At 40.2% G+C, this 16,254-nt stretch overlaps 1 protein-coding gene across 1 annotated transcript; it reads left to right on the top strand.

Annotated features, from left to right (window-relative positions):
• Positions 1-3,101: 3,101 nt before the first annotated feature.
• On the top strand, positions 3,102-15,780 carry rad23b (RAD23 homolog B, nucleotide excision repair protein). The gene is made up of 10 exons (XM_026173639.2): positions 3,102-3,305; positions 4,155-4,236; positions 6,425-6,504; positions 8,018-8,199; positions 8,292-8,341; positions 10,725-10,852; positions 10,945-11,080; positions 11,226-11,353; positions 14,846-15,022; positions 15,250-15,780. Exons 1-10 carry the CDS (start codon positions 3,240-3,242, stop codon positions 15,361-15,363), a joined length of 1,143 nt encoding a protein of 380 aa, XP_026029424.2. The 5' UTR covers positions 3,102-3,239; the 3' UTR covers positions 15,364-15,780.
• The last annotated feature ends 474 nt before the right edge of the window (positions 15,781-16,254 follow it).

Below are 16,254 nucleotides of genomic sequence, written 5' to 3'. Positions count from 1 at the left end.
CTCTCTCTCTCTCTCTCTCTCTCTCTCTCTCTCTCTCTCTCTACACCACTCCACACCCTCCAACAGCTCCGCTGACCAAAACCACAGATTCCTGCAAATACCAGTTGTGTCTGTTGTGTACTTGTGTGAGTCCTTGTGTCTGTTTATTGCACATGCATGAAATGCTGCAGCTCTGGATGTCACAAGTCACCGACACCAAAGGTACATTTAGCTACGCTTTCATGTTCCACGAGCTCCTCATTTTCTCACCATTACGCTGGACCAAGAGGCACCACTCTGACTACTCCATTATCGCTGTCTTCCTCCAGAAAGCCTTTATTTTGCCGCATTTCCTCTCCTGCCTGCAACGTCTTGATTTCACATGTCTAACATCATCTCTTAAAAATATCTTGAAGTCACCAGGGATCAGACTGTAATCTCTGTGGCTCTTCACTTCAGAGGGGGGCTGACGGCAGACTGACGACCCCTGGAGACAGGAGCAAGAGTCACAGCCACAGTGGGAGAGGGGAAAGGAGGACACTATTGTTTCTCGTGCGGCCGCTGCTGAGTGGAGCAACATAAGGAATGCCTGATGAGCGCTCGGGCCAAGGCAGGCGAGGGCACTGCCCCCGTCGTAATAACTGGATGATAGAGGGAGAGGATTGAGTGGAGAGAAAGAGGAGGGGAAGGCAGGATACAAGGAAGGCAGAAGGACAAAGGCAGTTGAGAGGAGTGGTAGATAAGGACAGACAGAGTCATACAAACAGTCATTGCAGGTAAGAGGGAGCGATATAAGAATAAGGGCGAAATGACCTGGGGAAGAGACCCCATCGGCCTCCAGCATATCATCTTTGCACTCAACAGTCCTGTTTAAAGTCAGGGCTGGGCAGCTGGACGATAGAAGCCAATAAAACCTCTGAATGCTGAGTGCTGGATGGGTGATATTGAAATTCCTCTATGCATGCCAGAAGGACCTGGGATTGTTGAAAGGTTGATAACGGAATAAACTGCCAGCTCATGTTTACTAAGGAGAGAGAGTTTTTCCTAAAACGTCAGTCTTGAGACAAATGTAATGAACAAGCAGCAAAAACATTCAAGTAATGCATTGCATGTCAGTGGTTACATACTGCAAGCCTTCGCATCTGCTCAGATGATGCTGTCCCTGCTTTGAAAACAATTTGCATCTAATTTGAAGAGGTTAGTACTGTAGAATACGAGTGTATGCAACAGGCTACAATGACCTTTGAAGGATTAAATTGAAGATATAGGCCTTTTTGACTTGTTATAATGGCTTACTTGGTTACTTAGTTTGTTACTATTTTAATTTCATGTGTTTGTCCTGTGTTGACAAGGCAAAATGCATACCATGAAAAAAGAGCTGTTAACACTATTGTACTGAAAATTGTTTTTGTGTCTATTGAACTATCCCTCATTTATATTCATATTTTACAAGGAAAATGGGAAATAAATGCAGCAATTTATTGAAACATATGCAGACATAACCAGCAGTAAAGTATATGAGACGAAAACTGAGTTTGTAAAATAAAACCTTGAAAGTCAATATTTGGTATGACTGCCTCTTTCTTCAACAAAGCCAGAACTTAGGCAGGCTTTCTTGAAGTAGCCTTCAGGAATCGCTCTCCCGGCTTCTTGAAGGACACTCAAAGCTCTTCTTTGATCATAGTCATGCTGAAAAATGAAGCCTGCTGAATGAATGCTTTCCAGATGGTATTGCACAGTGGATCAAAATCTGGTGGTGCTTATCTGTGTTCACATTCAATTCATCAATTTTGACAGATGGTTGTAGATACTCTCTCCTATATTCTGTTGCAGCTGATTTTCAGTTCGGTCCAGTCTTTTCTCCCTCTTTCCTGATGAGGCTTCAGTGAGCAGTAGATGGATCAACAGCTATCAGACCTGTGTCAGACCTATGATTTTTACTTCCTATTTCTTAGGAACATGACTTTCAGATACTGTTCATCTGCTGATGTGTGTGTGTGTGTGTGTGTGTGTGTGTGTGTGGGGGGGGGGGGATGTTTGTTTTTTCTTCCTCCACTTGTCTAATTTCATCAAAATCTTTAAGGACACAGTGCACAGCATGCTGAGATATGCCAAGTTTTCAGCTCATAGATCTTTGGGACTCATCTCATTGGTACAGAAATATTATTTCATGCCTTTCAAACTGTGTTATCTTTGGCATTTTTTGTAGATTCAACTAAAGAAATGGGAACAAATGATGTGCTTTTGTGACAGGCTGCTAGTAATAAAGTGCCTAAAGATACAATTTAATACAATTTGCCAAGATGTCTGTTATGTGTAGAAAGACACTGTGTTCATCGCTCGAGTTAAGTGTTTTATTGTGGTTAGTGAGTCATACGTAAGTTAAGTGGTTCAAGAAACAAACAAGCAAACATTTCCCTGAAAATGGTCACGTAAAAGGACTGAACATGAGTGAAAAAGCAGCCATTGTCCAAAGAAAAACTTTAAATGACCTTCAGAAAGCCAAGACCTGCTCAAGACCACTTTGAAAAAGTACAAGAAAGTCTGGCTCTTTCGAAGCAAAATATAAACTAATGACAGGTGACTCTGGACTTTTGCGCAGTACCTTACCCTGTACTGTATTACAAATAAATGAGTAGAAAAGAAAGGAAAGTTTGCAAGCTCACCTGGGGACTAGTAGCTGGGGGAGTGGCTTTTTCTGTGTATGCCCTTATGCATCACATGAAACAAAATGAATGATGAGCAGTAAAAATGTTCTTAAGTAATGTGCTTAACTGTACTGGAGAATTTCTGTTTTCTGTTAATTCACATTCATCTCCAGTTAATGCTGGATTTGCAGGTATTATAAATAGCCATAAAACATCAGCTTATAAAATATGTTTTTGCATGTTATTGAAATTATAATCCACAAGACTCTTGGCTTACTTAAGTTTTTCTGCGTCATTTTGCCGATTATACTTGTGTGCCTTCAGTTAATCAGCTCGCAGTGTTTCTGCATTGTAATACTTCATTGGAATCAAGCGTGTTGGAAAACTCATCAACGAGCACACCTGAGCATTGTGACCAATGCTCAATTTACTGCAGTACCGAAGCAATCCAGCAGGAGCGCTGTCCGTCAAGTATTTAGCATAGAAGAAGAAAAGCGATACGTCATGGCGGCTGACAGTTTACGATGATTTAACGAAAACAGTAAAGACTCGTGCAAGTTGGATTTAAAGCGTTTAAACCGGACGCAGGAATAATAAAACTCCACCGACAAAATGCTAATAACTTTGAAGACCTTACAGCAGCAGACTTTCAAAATCGACATCGATGAAGAGGAGACGGTGAGAGTTAATAATCATGCATTTTGTGACAGGGGAGTGGAATGGGAGTTGAGTATGTCCTGAAATCGACATGATTTGTTTTGACCATTTCCAGTTTTGGCGTTTTATAGGCAAGTCTGGGTTATAACGTAAGATTCTTTTTGGATGCGTCTGACGTGCATTAGAAGTTCGGCTTAATGCAGATGCGCATTATTTTTAAAAACCAATCAGGAAATTGTTTTTGTTTTCAGCATTTAGCCGTAGCCCACTTAAGGCTCCAAATGTGAGTGTTACGGGGGGCGGGGTGGGGTTGACAGGTTAGCTTGAACCTTACCATTTTAGTGTTTCTCAGTCTTTTTATGTTAGCTTGTAAAACTTATTGTAATTGGAACATTTGGGTTAAGGTAAAACAAGAAAACATTGGTGCCATTTAGAGAAAGTAGTGTTATTTAAAGTAATTAAAACATGTTGTACTTGTTATTAAGCTTGTATAAACTCCCTTTTGTCTTTGGGCAAAGATATAAATCTTTGAGCTAGCGTTAGCTTTAACCGTCGGCTACTGAAGGCCGGCTGGCTACAGCACATCTCATTACATCTCATTCTAATATGATTAACTTTAGTGCAGACACTTTACTTTTACTTTCGACGTGCTTGTATGCATATTAGTCGCCAGATTATAGTTGCACTGCTTTTAAATGTATGGTTTTGCATAATCACCGATGACACAGCTGACACAGTTGGGTCACACTTTGGACTTTTACTCCTGTTAGCGTTGCAGGGCTGGACAAAATGGTGCCAGTAAAACATCTTAATGGTTTTGTTGGTAAGGGATGAAAATATGAAGTAAAAATGCATATGTTTATTTCACAGGTGAGGACATTGAAAGAGAGGATTGAGCAGGAAAAGGGGAAGGAAATCTTTTCAGTTGCCGGACAGAAACTGATTTATGCTGGTATGTTATATGCTCTTGTATCTTCTTAACTTCTTTCTTTCTTCAAGGAAATATTAATTTTTTTAAAAATTACTTTATTCTTTTAGCCCTTTTTAAGCACACAGTTACAAAGTGCTTCAAAGTTTGGATAAAATCACACATTAAAGAAAAGCGTCAAACATGCCAACATTGGCTTACATTCAGTCCTACATACACACAACTCCAATAAACGCATAATGAAACATGAGTGAACATTTAAGAAAACACTAACAGTTGTTTAAACTACACTGGTCCAGAATTTAGGAGCTACAGCCTCAAAAGTATGATCACCTTGAGATTTAAAATGAGGGCGGGGAACTGTTAAAAGACCCTGATCAGATTATCGAAGAGGTTGACAGCTGTTATAAGGTCTCAGTAGTGTTGCTATATATGCAGGAGCTGATTTTTTTATTTGTATTTTTGAGTTGTAGGCTAGGGCTTTTTTTAGGTTTACAGTTCAATGAAAGACGACCATTGCAGAGCCATTGAACTGACTGAAGTTGTCCCAATTTTTGTTGCTTTTTGTATGTATGCTTTTAAACCATTATTGGTATTATTGGCTGTAGTCACACAGCCCTAATGACCAGTTAGCAACCTGCTGTCAGCGACCCACTGGTTATCCCCTGTTGCTAGGGAAAATGTGCATTCCCTGACCAGCTGTCAAGTGGTTGCAGGAAGTTACTAGTAGTGGCTATATGGAATTGGTCACAAAAAGGTATTCAGTGCTGCCCTGAAAACCTTTGAACTTTAGACACTAAAGCGTTGATTATAGTCTCAGGGTTCGCTCAGGTCCTCATGACGTTTCATTGTCACACTGTGAGTGAGAGTTGAGGGTCTGTGCGGATGTCTACATGCCTGACTGTCTGGTGATTAGCAAATCGTCAAAAACAGTTGGGCAATCACAGCATCGCAAGGCGACCAGGGCAGAATGAACACTAAATTTATCCATTTTGTTAAGAACCAATTTATCCATCCATGGTACCCACATCTGTACAATTCCCCTTTGAAATAATGCAAAGACGGTCACACGTGCAACAACTCGTGGAGGGAAATTGCCCTTAGCATCAATGTTGGCATTTTGAATTGAGTCGTAGAGGGCCTGTACTTCCGCTATACGTAGACCCCCAGGCAACTACTCATGTGAAATCAAGTCCTCTAGACAACCTTCAAATGGGCTTGTAAATACTATAATAGGATTAACTCACACATCTCCAGTGTGCGTGAACACATCTGTAACCTGGTCTTTACATCAGTCATGTCTTAGCAGACTGCTGCGTTTGCTTGTAGTTAATATGGAAGACAACAACTTGTCTGCAAATACACTTGATGTACAAGCTGTGTGTTAAAGAAGCTGTGCGAACTGTAAACAAAACATTCATCTTCAAACTAAAGGTTGTGTCTTTTGAAACACGTTGGAGTTGCAATAAAGCACTGCTTTTACTTTGAAGGTGAATGTTCTGTTTCTAACTTGCGTTGCACAATCGAGTGTTTGCGGACAACTTGGTATCTTCCATGTGAGCTTTTGGCGACCATGATAGTCGGCTAGCAAACAAAAGAATAATGAGGGTGCAGTCAGCAACCTCCAACAACCGCTCGTCAACCAGTGAATGAATACATATTTTTTTCCTAGCCTTCAAAGGGTTTCCAGGGTTACTGGCCAACCCTTTGTTGGGCTGACTAGGCTCTAGGGCTATGTGACTCAGTCCTTAATCAAGTATATTCAGGGAACCTGTTGCAATTGAAGTCACCACAAATGCTAATTTTCCTTTGTTTAAATAATTTTTGCTAGTGTCTATATTTCAAAAAGTGCAATAGAGGGAAAAGCTGCATTAAAAATATAGATTTTTGTCTCCCTCAAACTTAAGTGACACAGCTGAGCTTTTGTGTTTTTGAAAACCATCGGGGGCTCATTGTACTTTAGAAGCTTTGTCTATATAACAATACTGTATTGCCATTTAGACCTCAGGGTTTTGCTTGACCTGCTAAAAAATTCTCCGACATACATAAAGTACAAAACAAAAGCCGTGTAGCAAATCATATCATGAAGAACAAGTTGTGGTGATAAATTCAGATGATTCATCTGTTTACTGACATAGTTTGATATTATCTGTTGTTGAGGTTAAGGGAGGGAATGCCCTGAAGTTTTGACTTTTTTTTTTTTGTGTTACAGGAAAAATCCTCAGTGATGACTCACCGCTCAAAGAATACAAAATCGACGAGAAGAACTTTGTGGTCGTCATGGTGACAAAGGTTTGGGAATTAGGAATAGTTTTAGTAAATTGCAGGTGTTCTTTGTCAAGCACATCTTGTGATGTTTCTGTAGAACGCCATGTCCTTGCATATTATGAGTACAAGCTCATACTCGACTATGATTCGGCATTTCCAACCACTTGTCTGCTATTAAATATCCTCTTCTGCACAGGAACGAGTGCTCACAGCATGATCAGTACAGTATGGATAGAAGGTCACTGTTTAGCTCTGCTGTCTATTCCACTGCATGGAAAATTAGTTGTTCCAAGCAGGGATTATCCTCAAAACGTACAAGAATTACTTTTTACGATTTTTTTTTTTTAAAATTTTTTTAAATTTTATTTTATTTTTTTTTTGGGGGGGGGGGGGGGGGGGTGTTTTTTGTTTGTTTGTTTTTTAACTCTATTGTGCTACACAATGGTCCCCTGCCTGTGAAAATGTGTCTATAAGAAATAGGCTGATTGTAGCCTTCAATAAGTTTGTAAACTCTCCAACCAAACTTAAAATAGATTAAAAAATAAAGTGCAGAAAAACATAAAACAAAAACAAAAAGTTTTAATTTGTTAATTGGGTCTTTTATCTGCACTTTCATGTGAGCTACTGTACTCTTTCTCTCTCCACTCCTGTGCTCCCTGTTTCGCAGAGAATGTGCAGTTTACACTGTGTGTCTGTAGGCCTCTAATCTTATTTGCTCAGCAGTGCAGAGTAGTCTAGAAAAAATACTGATAATAAGAAGCCAAATATTGCCCAAAATATCAGAACCCCCTCTTCTACATCACTTCACAAACTTCACACTGGAGTCCTGAGGAATACAGCCGCCACAACTGAAATAGATTGCACAGTCCAGAGCAAAAGTAGGCCCAACAAAGGTAATGAAAATCAGTTTCTCCTAATGATGAGTAACGTAAAAGTAGCACAATTACTTGGGCTCTGATTCATGTTTGAGGCTGAGTTGTAAGCCACAGAAAATGAAGGCAATGTCTTTGTGTATTTAAAACATGTTGTTGTTTTGGGTATGAGCAGGTGCTTTTACAGTTTTATACTTTGGAGAATGGTGTAGTTCCAAGTTTAAGATCCATGAGGTAAAATGCTGATAATGAGAGAGGAGCGACTGCAGTGCCAAAATTGTTGCTTATGTATCTAGAAGCTATAGGTTTATGGTATTAAAAAATGAGGGCTGTCCCAAATACCTACATCAATAGTGAAGTTTTGGGCCTTCTAAGGATTCACATAGTCACATAATCGGCTACAACCTTAGAACTTTTTATATCCAAGCAATTGTTCAGTGAGCAAATCCTTGTCTTTGGCTGGATATTTCCTGAGGCTGTCTTTTTGTTGCTCACACTGTCTGACCCATAGCAGCCCACTGAGCTTCCTAAGGAATCAGTCCCAAATTCCATGTGATGCGACAGCTGATCCAGCAGAGAGCAGCCTTAAGTAAAATACAGCCCAAATTTACCATTTTGATTACAACTAAAAGAGGAAAAAAAAAAACTACAAATTTGTTTTGCAGCCTAAAAAAGCCCCCGCTGCCTCACAGCGTTCAACAGCAGTGCCTGCTCCCAGCACTACAGCTCCAGCTGCACAGTCTGATTCATCATCCACTTCAGACAAACCAGCAGAGCAATCTTCTACAGACGACAAACCAGAGGAGAGCCAGCCTTCAACAACTGAAGCATCTTCCACTTCTGTCGGGTAAAGACGGGCTGATGCTTCTCTTTAACTGTTCAGTGTGTGGCTTTGAGAAACGACTTTTAGACCTAATCCAAGGTCTCCTTCTGTTACAGACGCTCTGGAGATTCAACAAACTTAATCAGTGAAGCAGTTTCAAATCTAGGTAAGCTTGTTTTTGTGAGGTTTAGTATTCTATTGCGTTCTATTGTTGTTGGATTTCTATTTTTTCTTGTTGTTGTATTTGAGGGGAAAGATTTTATAATGGCTAAAGTAGGGCTGTTTGATATAACAATATATATCGGATGACTGTATAAAAACGTCTATCATTTCCTTTTACGCTATCGTTTGTTTCGTGGTGTCACAAAATAAACCATTTACGGCAATAATTTTTCATCGTTTTGATGGTCACTGTAGTGGCTATATTAATTTCTTAAAGTTTTCTCTTTCTCTTATATTTAATATAACCACACTACGGACGGACAAGCGCCTGTTTTATGCGTTGTCGTTAGCAACAACAACGGTAAAACCATCGCGTGTCCGCTTTTTTATTTTCCACATAAAGCTTTCACAATAAAGTTCAAGATACTGTTGAGACTTTTCAAAATAAACTAATTCACATGAAAGAGTATGCAGTGTTTACGGATGAGAAGCAAAAAAGAGCCGCCAGGTGCTAAAAAATAAACCCTAGACTCAAACGTTGGAACGGGCTTTTCCCCGCAGCACGCCGTGCAATAAATATTCACAAAGAAAATAGCGGCTGTTACAACTTATGTCTAAAAATGTATCGTTTCATGCATCGGTTAAAACACTCGACTCCAGCTACATGACGCGCAGCTGGAAACACTTCACGCAAGTCGAGCTGCCCGAGATTCACAGAATTTAAAATGTTAATTTTTTATTTTTTTTTTATTTTTTATTTTTTAATATCGTTATCGATAGATGTCTTATATCAGGATATGAGATTTTGGTCATATCGCACTAGAGATGGCACGATACCACTTTTTTATGTCCGATACCGATATCATAAATTTGGATATCTGCCGATACCGATATGAATCCGATATAGTGTTTTTTAATCAACAAAACTGTTTTTTTAAATATCTTGCTGCATTTTGTATAAGTTCATACTCAAGTTTAAAACAACAACTACACTAAAGCTATTCTGTTATACCTGTATGCAAAAAAAAATATTTCATAGTTCAGCAATACTGATCAATCTAATAAACTTAAACCTACACCATCCTCCTTATTCTGGTATTTTAAAGAGTACTTAGCATAAATATTAAGCAACCTAACTAATAGGGTTGCAACTCCCAGCAACAACAAAAATAAATAAATAAAAAATAGGGAACCACCCCTCACGCTCCACCTCATGATGCTTAATCGACGTAATCAACCTTAATTTGATGCAGTGTGAAAAAAAATACACAGAAATCAATTATTTTTCAAGAAATATTAAATAGATTCAACATCTTTCTTCAACAAAATTGCAGACTGCACAGATGGTACCTTCCCAAAGGAAAAAGTACTATAGCTTACTAGGGTATATTAGACTTAACAGTTACTATATACAATAATGGACTTCTATACATTTTGCATCAAATTAAAACTTTGGGTGTCAGATAATTATTTATTAAAAGCTAGACATTTTAAATGAGAATAAGAAAGAAAAGTATGTCTTTGTGCCCCCTTTTCCCTGTTAATGCCCTATCGGCCCCCCTGGCTAAACTTTGCTAGATCCGCCCCTGCACAGTTACCAGCGTCAGCTACGTAGAAAAAGATCCTGGAGTAGAAAGTAATATTAAATAAATTCTAACAACAGCTTATCAAGCTTAAACGTGCTGCTGTTGCTCAGCCGCTGGTTTCCTCTTTCTGGTGCAAAGTGTGCCAAAAGCAAACTAGAGACACGGACTCGCGACAGAAAAGCCGATCAGCTGATCATTAAGCAGTTTCATGATTGAAGTAGCAGCAAGAAGAGGCAGTCGCTTGTTAAGCTTAACGCAGGAATGCTTTGCAAACATTCAGAGATGGACTTACAAACTTGCTTTACTTCTCTCGGGATAACTTTGTCGGAGATGAAATGCCGGGTTGCTAGCGAAGCTCCACATGCTATCCAGACCACTGACAGGTCCCGCATGCCACAGCCGCTCTATCACGTGATGCATACTGCTCCGACGTGCTAACGTTCTGACGCGAGTTACGGCGTGTTGCAAGTTTTGTGAGGTGCTTTCGTGATATTTAATGGATCGGATTACATTTTTTATTTTTCTCCGATATCCGATCCAGTAATTTAGGTCAGTATCGGACCGATACCGATACGTAATATCGGATCGGTCCATCTCTATATCGCACAGCCCATGTCCCTGTTGAAACCGAACATATATGCAGATATTGGGTCATTACAATGTTGCACCATTGAGCAGAAGTTCCTAAGTTTACTACATTCTTCTAGAAGTGGCTGATGACGTACTAAATGTCGGAAAGCAAAACTTGACTTTCAGTTTGTAATAACGAAATGTTCCGTCTTTGTGTTTGTATCCGTACAGTGACAGGCTCTTCATATGATGCCATGGTGAATGAGATGATGCTCATGGGTTACGAGAGGGAGCAGGTGGTGGCTGCTCTGAGAGCAAGCTTTAACAACCCCGACAGAGCTATGGAATACCTCCTCACAGTAAGAGCAGTGAAATTTTTAACAGAGTATTGTATATTCAGTAACTGTGTCATAGCAAACAAACAGGTGTATGTCATCAATTTTCCCCACAGGGTATCCCAAGCAGAAATCAGGGTAATGCATCAGGTCGTGATGCAGCGGCGCCTCCAGCGAGTGGAGCTCCAGCTGTACCTGCAGGCAATGCTAGTGCTCCTGCCAATACTAGGTCTTCACCAAGTGCTGGGGGAGGTAAATGGCCTTATATTGTTCTGCAGCTTCAATGAAAAAATGTTTTTCTTTGTTCTTCTTCCTGTGGCTCTTTTTTTTTTTTCCCTTGTCTTTGTGTCTTTTTTCTTTCAATTTTTTGCCTGCGCTGTGTGACTCATACTTGTAGGCAATCCACTGAACTTCCTAAGAAATCAGCCCCAATTCCAGGTGATGCGACAGCTGATCCAGCAGAACGCAGCCCTTCTTCCCGCCCTGCTGCAAGAGATCGGCAGGGAAAATCCAGAGCTGCTGCAGGTGACAGGACAGAGCCTTATGTGTCAAAAAATAAAAATGTTGTTGGAAACATGGATGTAGTAAAGGCTTTTAACATAATTCTTATTTAATATAATTAAGGGGTTAAAAAGTCACATTTCACTTAACAGGTCACTTGACCAGTTCATACTTCTACTTACTCAATGCAAGATTAACTGTTTTTCCAGTTTGGATAGAATACACCTTCCCTTTGGAAGGCCTGATATCAGTGTTAAGTTGATAAGCTATATCCCTTACTCTGAAGGAGGGGCTCAGAGAATCACTCTTTTATATTTGAGGAAGCATCAGACTGAATTTAAGCGTTACAACAAATAATTTAATGAAATAATTCTAATTTAGTGAAGTGGTATTTTTAACATTTTTTTTTGCGTTGCTCAGTTCAAATGTATGTATTTGCATTGCTTTCTTTTAGCTAGTTGGGAATCACTATCACAAGTGCACATCTTTACCGTGAAACCGAAATCGTATAAGTTGAAGAAGATGAGTCCTCAAGCTTACATAATGGGAATTTGAAAAGCACCATGACTGGAGATTTTCAGTTATGGCAGATGTGAAATACCTCTGCTCAAACTGCTCACACTTTGCTGTTAGCTTCTGCTATGCTGTTAGCACTCAAATTCAAAATTCAAATTTTATTTGTCACGTACACAGTCATACACAGTACGATATGCAGTGAAATGCTTAGACAACTGCTCGTGACCTAAAGGGGGGGAAAAAAAAAAAAAAAGGAAAAGGCTATGAATAAGATAGGAAATAAATATGAAAAATTAAAAAGGGTAAATTTAACTAGGAAGGAATAAAATATAAATTAAGGTTAAAAATGAAACAACTGTACAACAAAATACACAGTATAGAACTATATAAGAATGTATGAAGTAATATAAAAAAATAAAAAAATACATACATACATACATACATACATACATACATACATACATACACACACACACACACACACACACACACACACACACACACAATAACAGCAGCTGTACAAGTATTAACTGGAAATGAAGAATATAGTGACCAGAGTTGTGCACTCCACATTATGTCTTGTGCAGTGCAAATATGCTTTAAGTGATGAAGTGAAAACAATGTCCAGAATGTTCAGTGTGTGTGTATGAACCATATGTGTGGGTCAGTACTGTGTGGTGGTGTGATTGAGAGACCGTATCGCCTGCGGGAAGAAGCTCCTCCTCAGTCTCTCTGTGTTGGTCTTCAGGGAGCGGAATCGCTTTCCTGACCTCAACAGAGAGAACAGTCTGTTGTTGGGATGGCTGAGGTCCTTCACGATCTTCCTGGCCTTGGTCCAGCACCGCCTGCTGTAGATTGAGTGCAGGTCAGGGAGCTCGGAGCGGATGGTGAGCTCAGCTGACCGCACAACCCTCTGTAGAGCTCGTCTGTCCTGCATGGTGCTGTTCCCGAACCAGGTTAAGATGTTTCCCGCCAGGATGCTCTCTATGGTGCACGAGTAAAAGTTCCTGAGCACCTTGGAGGGCAGTTGGAAGTCTCTCAAGCGTCTGAGGTGGTAGAGACGCTGTCGGGCCTTTTTCACCACGGTGTTGATGTGACAGGACCATGACAGGTCCTGCGTGATGTGAACTCCGAGGTATTTGAAGCTGTCCACTCTCTCCACTGGGCACTCGTTGATGACGGGGGTCTGGTAGTTCCTCTCCTGCTTAGTGCTGAAGTCCACTATCAGCTCCTTTGTCTTACTGACGTTTAGGAGGTTGTTTATCTGGCACCAGTTCTCCAGATTCCTAATCTCCTTCAGGTAGGCCGTCTCGTTGTTATCAGAGATCAGGCCCACCACGACGGTGTCGTCAGCAAACTTGATGATGGTGGTGGAGCTGGTAGTGGCCACACAGTCATATGTGTACAGAGAGTACAGCAGGGGGCTCAGAACACACCCCTGGGGGGCTCCAGTGCTGAGAGTGGTGGAGGCTGAGACATGTCCGCCCATCCTTACTGCCTGTGGTCTACCAGTTAGGAAGTTGGAGATCCACTGACACATAAATGACCTGAGTCCCAGATGCTCCAGCTTGGTGGTGAGTGTGGAGGGAATTATGGTATTAAATGCAGAGCTGTAGTCTATGAAGAGCATTTTAACATAATTCCCCCTTCTAGTGTCCAAGTGAGTGAGTGATGTGTGGAGGAGATGAGAGATGGCATCGTCTGTGGAACGATTTGGACGGTAAGCGAACTGTAGTGGGTCCAGTGTGTCTGGTAGTGAAGAAATGATGAAGTCTCTGACCAGGCGTTCAAAGCACTTCATCACTACTGAGGTGAGGGCTACAGGGCGATAGTCATTGAGAGAAGCAGGGTGGGGTTTCTTTGGGCCAGGAACAATGATGGACTCTTTGAAGCATGTGGGGATCACTGACTGAGATAAAGAGATGTTGAATATCTCAGTGAACACAGGAGCTAGCTGGTATGCGCAGTCTCTGAGGATACGACCTGGGGGTCTGGTCCTGCTGCTTTCCTGGTGTTCACTCTCTTGAAGGCTCTCCTCACATCATGCTCGGAGATGACGAGCACGTTTCCGGTGCTGCCAGTATCACTCCTGCCAGCAACTGTTACACTGCTGCTGACTCACAGTTGGCAAGGAACACAGAAATGAAGAATTGCTTCAGCCTGTTGTGAGCATATCTAATCTGGCTTTTCAAGTGGGGAATAGTCTGATATACTGTCCATATATCAGATCAGTTCATTCCTAACTTGGCATATTAACAAGTTTAACCATAAGATTAGAAAAAAAATTATATCAAAATTGCTCTACATTGAGAGCAAATTGTAGAGTGATTGTCTCCCCTTCCAGGTTGTCTCCTTAGGCACCTCTGGACCGTTTCCAGAGTAGTTTCTGTTTTTAGTACGCGTCCTAGGACTCCAAATCTGATTACTTGCACCACTTCACCATGGATGACCAAGGTCTGAGTCAGTTCATCGAGTTAAGAATGCAACAAAGAGTTTACGGCATGAATTTGTCTCTAACTATAAACTATAAACATACAGCTCTGCTGTAGCCTGTAGCATAAAGGGGTGTCTGAGGAAGAACATTAAACTCAAACCACCTAAACTGTGACACGGGCTGTAGTAGCAAAAGCGCTGGAAGTAGTGGAGTGCTGCCATGAGGAGACTACTTATAAGGGGAGCGCAGACAAATTGACTTTAAGTCAGAAAATATGTATTTTTTTTGAATTTGTTTATTTTAGAAGTGAAACTTTCTGGCTTCATGTTGTGTTGAGTTGTGTGACTGCACAGCAAATTCATGAGATTCCAGCTGCTTTGTGCAAATAAACCTTTAGACCCTTGGTGTTTGCGAGTCTTGTGACTCTAGGAAACTACTATACCTAATCACCTATTTTTTTCTAATTATAAAATTATCGTTTGTAGTCTTTATTTTTAATGTATTATTTATTTCTGCAGTAGAGAGTTTCCATTGCTATGGAGTCTTCTTTTTATCTACCACACTAGGAGATCAGCAGCCACCAAGAGCAGTTCATTCAGATGTTAAATGAACCCGTCCCAGAGCCAGTGCCAGGAGGTGGCAGCAGTGGAGCAGGAGGAGGAGGAGGAGGTGGTGGCGGCGGCGGCGGAAATCAAATGAACTATATCCAGGTCACACCACAGGAGAAGGAGGCCATTGAGAGGGTGAGGAGAACGACACATGGATGACACATGACACATTTTCCATAATTGCAAAGCTCAAGGCTCCTTTACCAAACATGGTGGACTATCTATGTGAACCAGTTTCCCTTACATGTCACATTTGTGCAACATTTACTCAACAAAATGTCAAATGAAGGGATATTACTGACTGGGGAGTATGTATTAACGTATTGATTGACTAACTTTAAGCTATGACTCTCTGATTCCAGCTAAAAGCCTTAGGATTTCCAGAGGGACTTGTTATACAAGCCTACTTTGCTTGTGAGAAGAATGAGAACTTGGCTGCCAACTTCCTTTTACAACAGAACTTTGATGAGGATTAAACAAGCCATCTTCATACCACTTTCTCTATGTTTTGATTGCAGTTTTTTTTTGATAAATGTGCACAATAAGCCTTTTAGTTTCCAAAAAAACTATTTTATTCACCACTTCCACGTTCTACTTTCTTTGTAACACTGGATCTTTATCAGCTGGTGGCTGCTGTACGAGGGGAGGATTTTGTTTGTTATTGGTTAAAAATGAAGTAAAAATTAAATTACAATAATTTTGCATCAGAAATAATCTGTTTATTATTTGTTATACTTAAGACCAGTATGTTTTATGTTAAGTTTTTTTTCTGTTATGTGAGATGAGTTCTGGGTTCATCTGAAAGGTTCTGACAGTATTCATGCACTCTTATTTGATTTTTGGAGTTGACTTAAAATGGAGATTTGAAAAATTAAAGTGTTCAACACAAGCAATGTGGAGTTTTGTTTGTATTTATTTTTTTTATTCATCTTTGTTTTTCAGCATGAAAAAACACCACGATTAACTGCTTATCTGAGTTAGTGTTGTGTTTCGGAGGTGGATCTGGAGCCTGTCCCAGTAGGGTACACTAAACTGGTGAATCTGCAATACGCATAGATGGATAGATATGCATGCATTTTAACATGTGTGGTGCTATGGAGAAGTATTAGCCTTCTTCCTGATTTATTTTTTTTATTTTTTTATTTTCAAATAATCAAACAAATGTAATATTAGAGGTAACTTGAATAAATACAAAATCCAGTTTTTCATTTATTAATGTGAAAATGTTAATGTTCCCAAACTTGCCAGGCCTGGTGTAGGAAAACGCCTGAAAACCAGTTGTACCACATTTGGAGGAGATGATTTTTCAGAGCACTGTATAAAGAGGGTCAAAGCTTTGGGAGAAGTAATACAGTGCTTTTTTTTTT

Source organism: Astatotilapia calliptera, chromosome 7, assembly GCF_964374335.1.
Source record: "Astatotilapia calliptera chromosome 7, fAstCal68.1, whole genome shotgun sequence".
In the NCBI taxonomy this organism is placed as follows: Eukaryota; Metazoa; Chordata; class Actinopteri; order Cichliformes; family Cichlidae; genus Astatotilapia; species Astatotilapia calliptera.
Note: the sequence above shows the minus strand (reverse complement) of the source record. Positions and strands in the feature narration are given on the sequence as shown.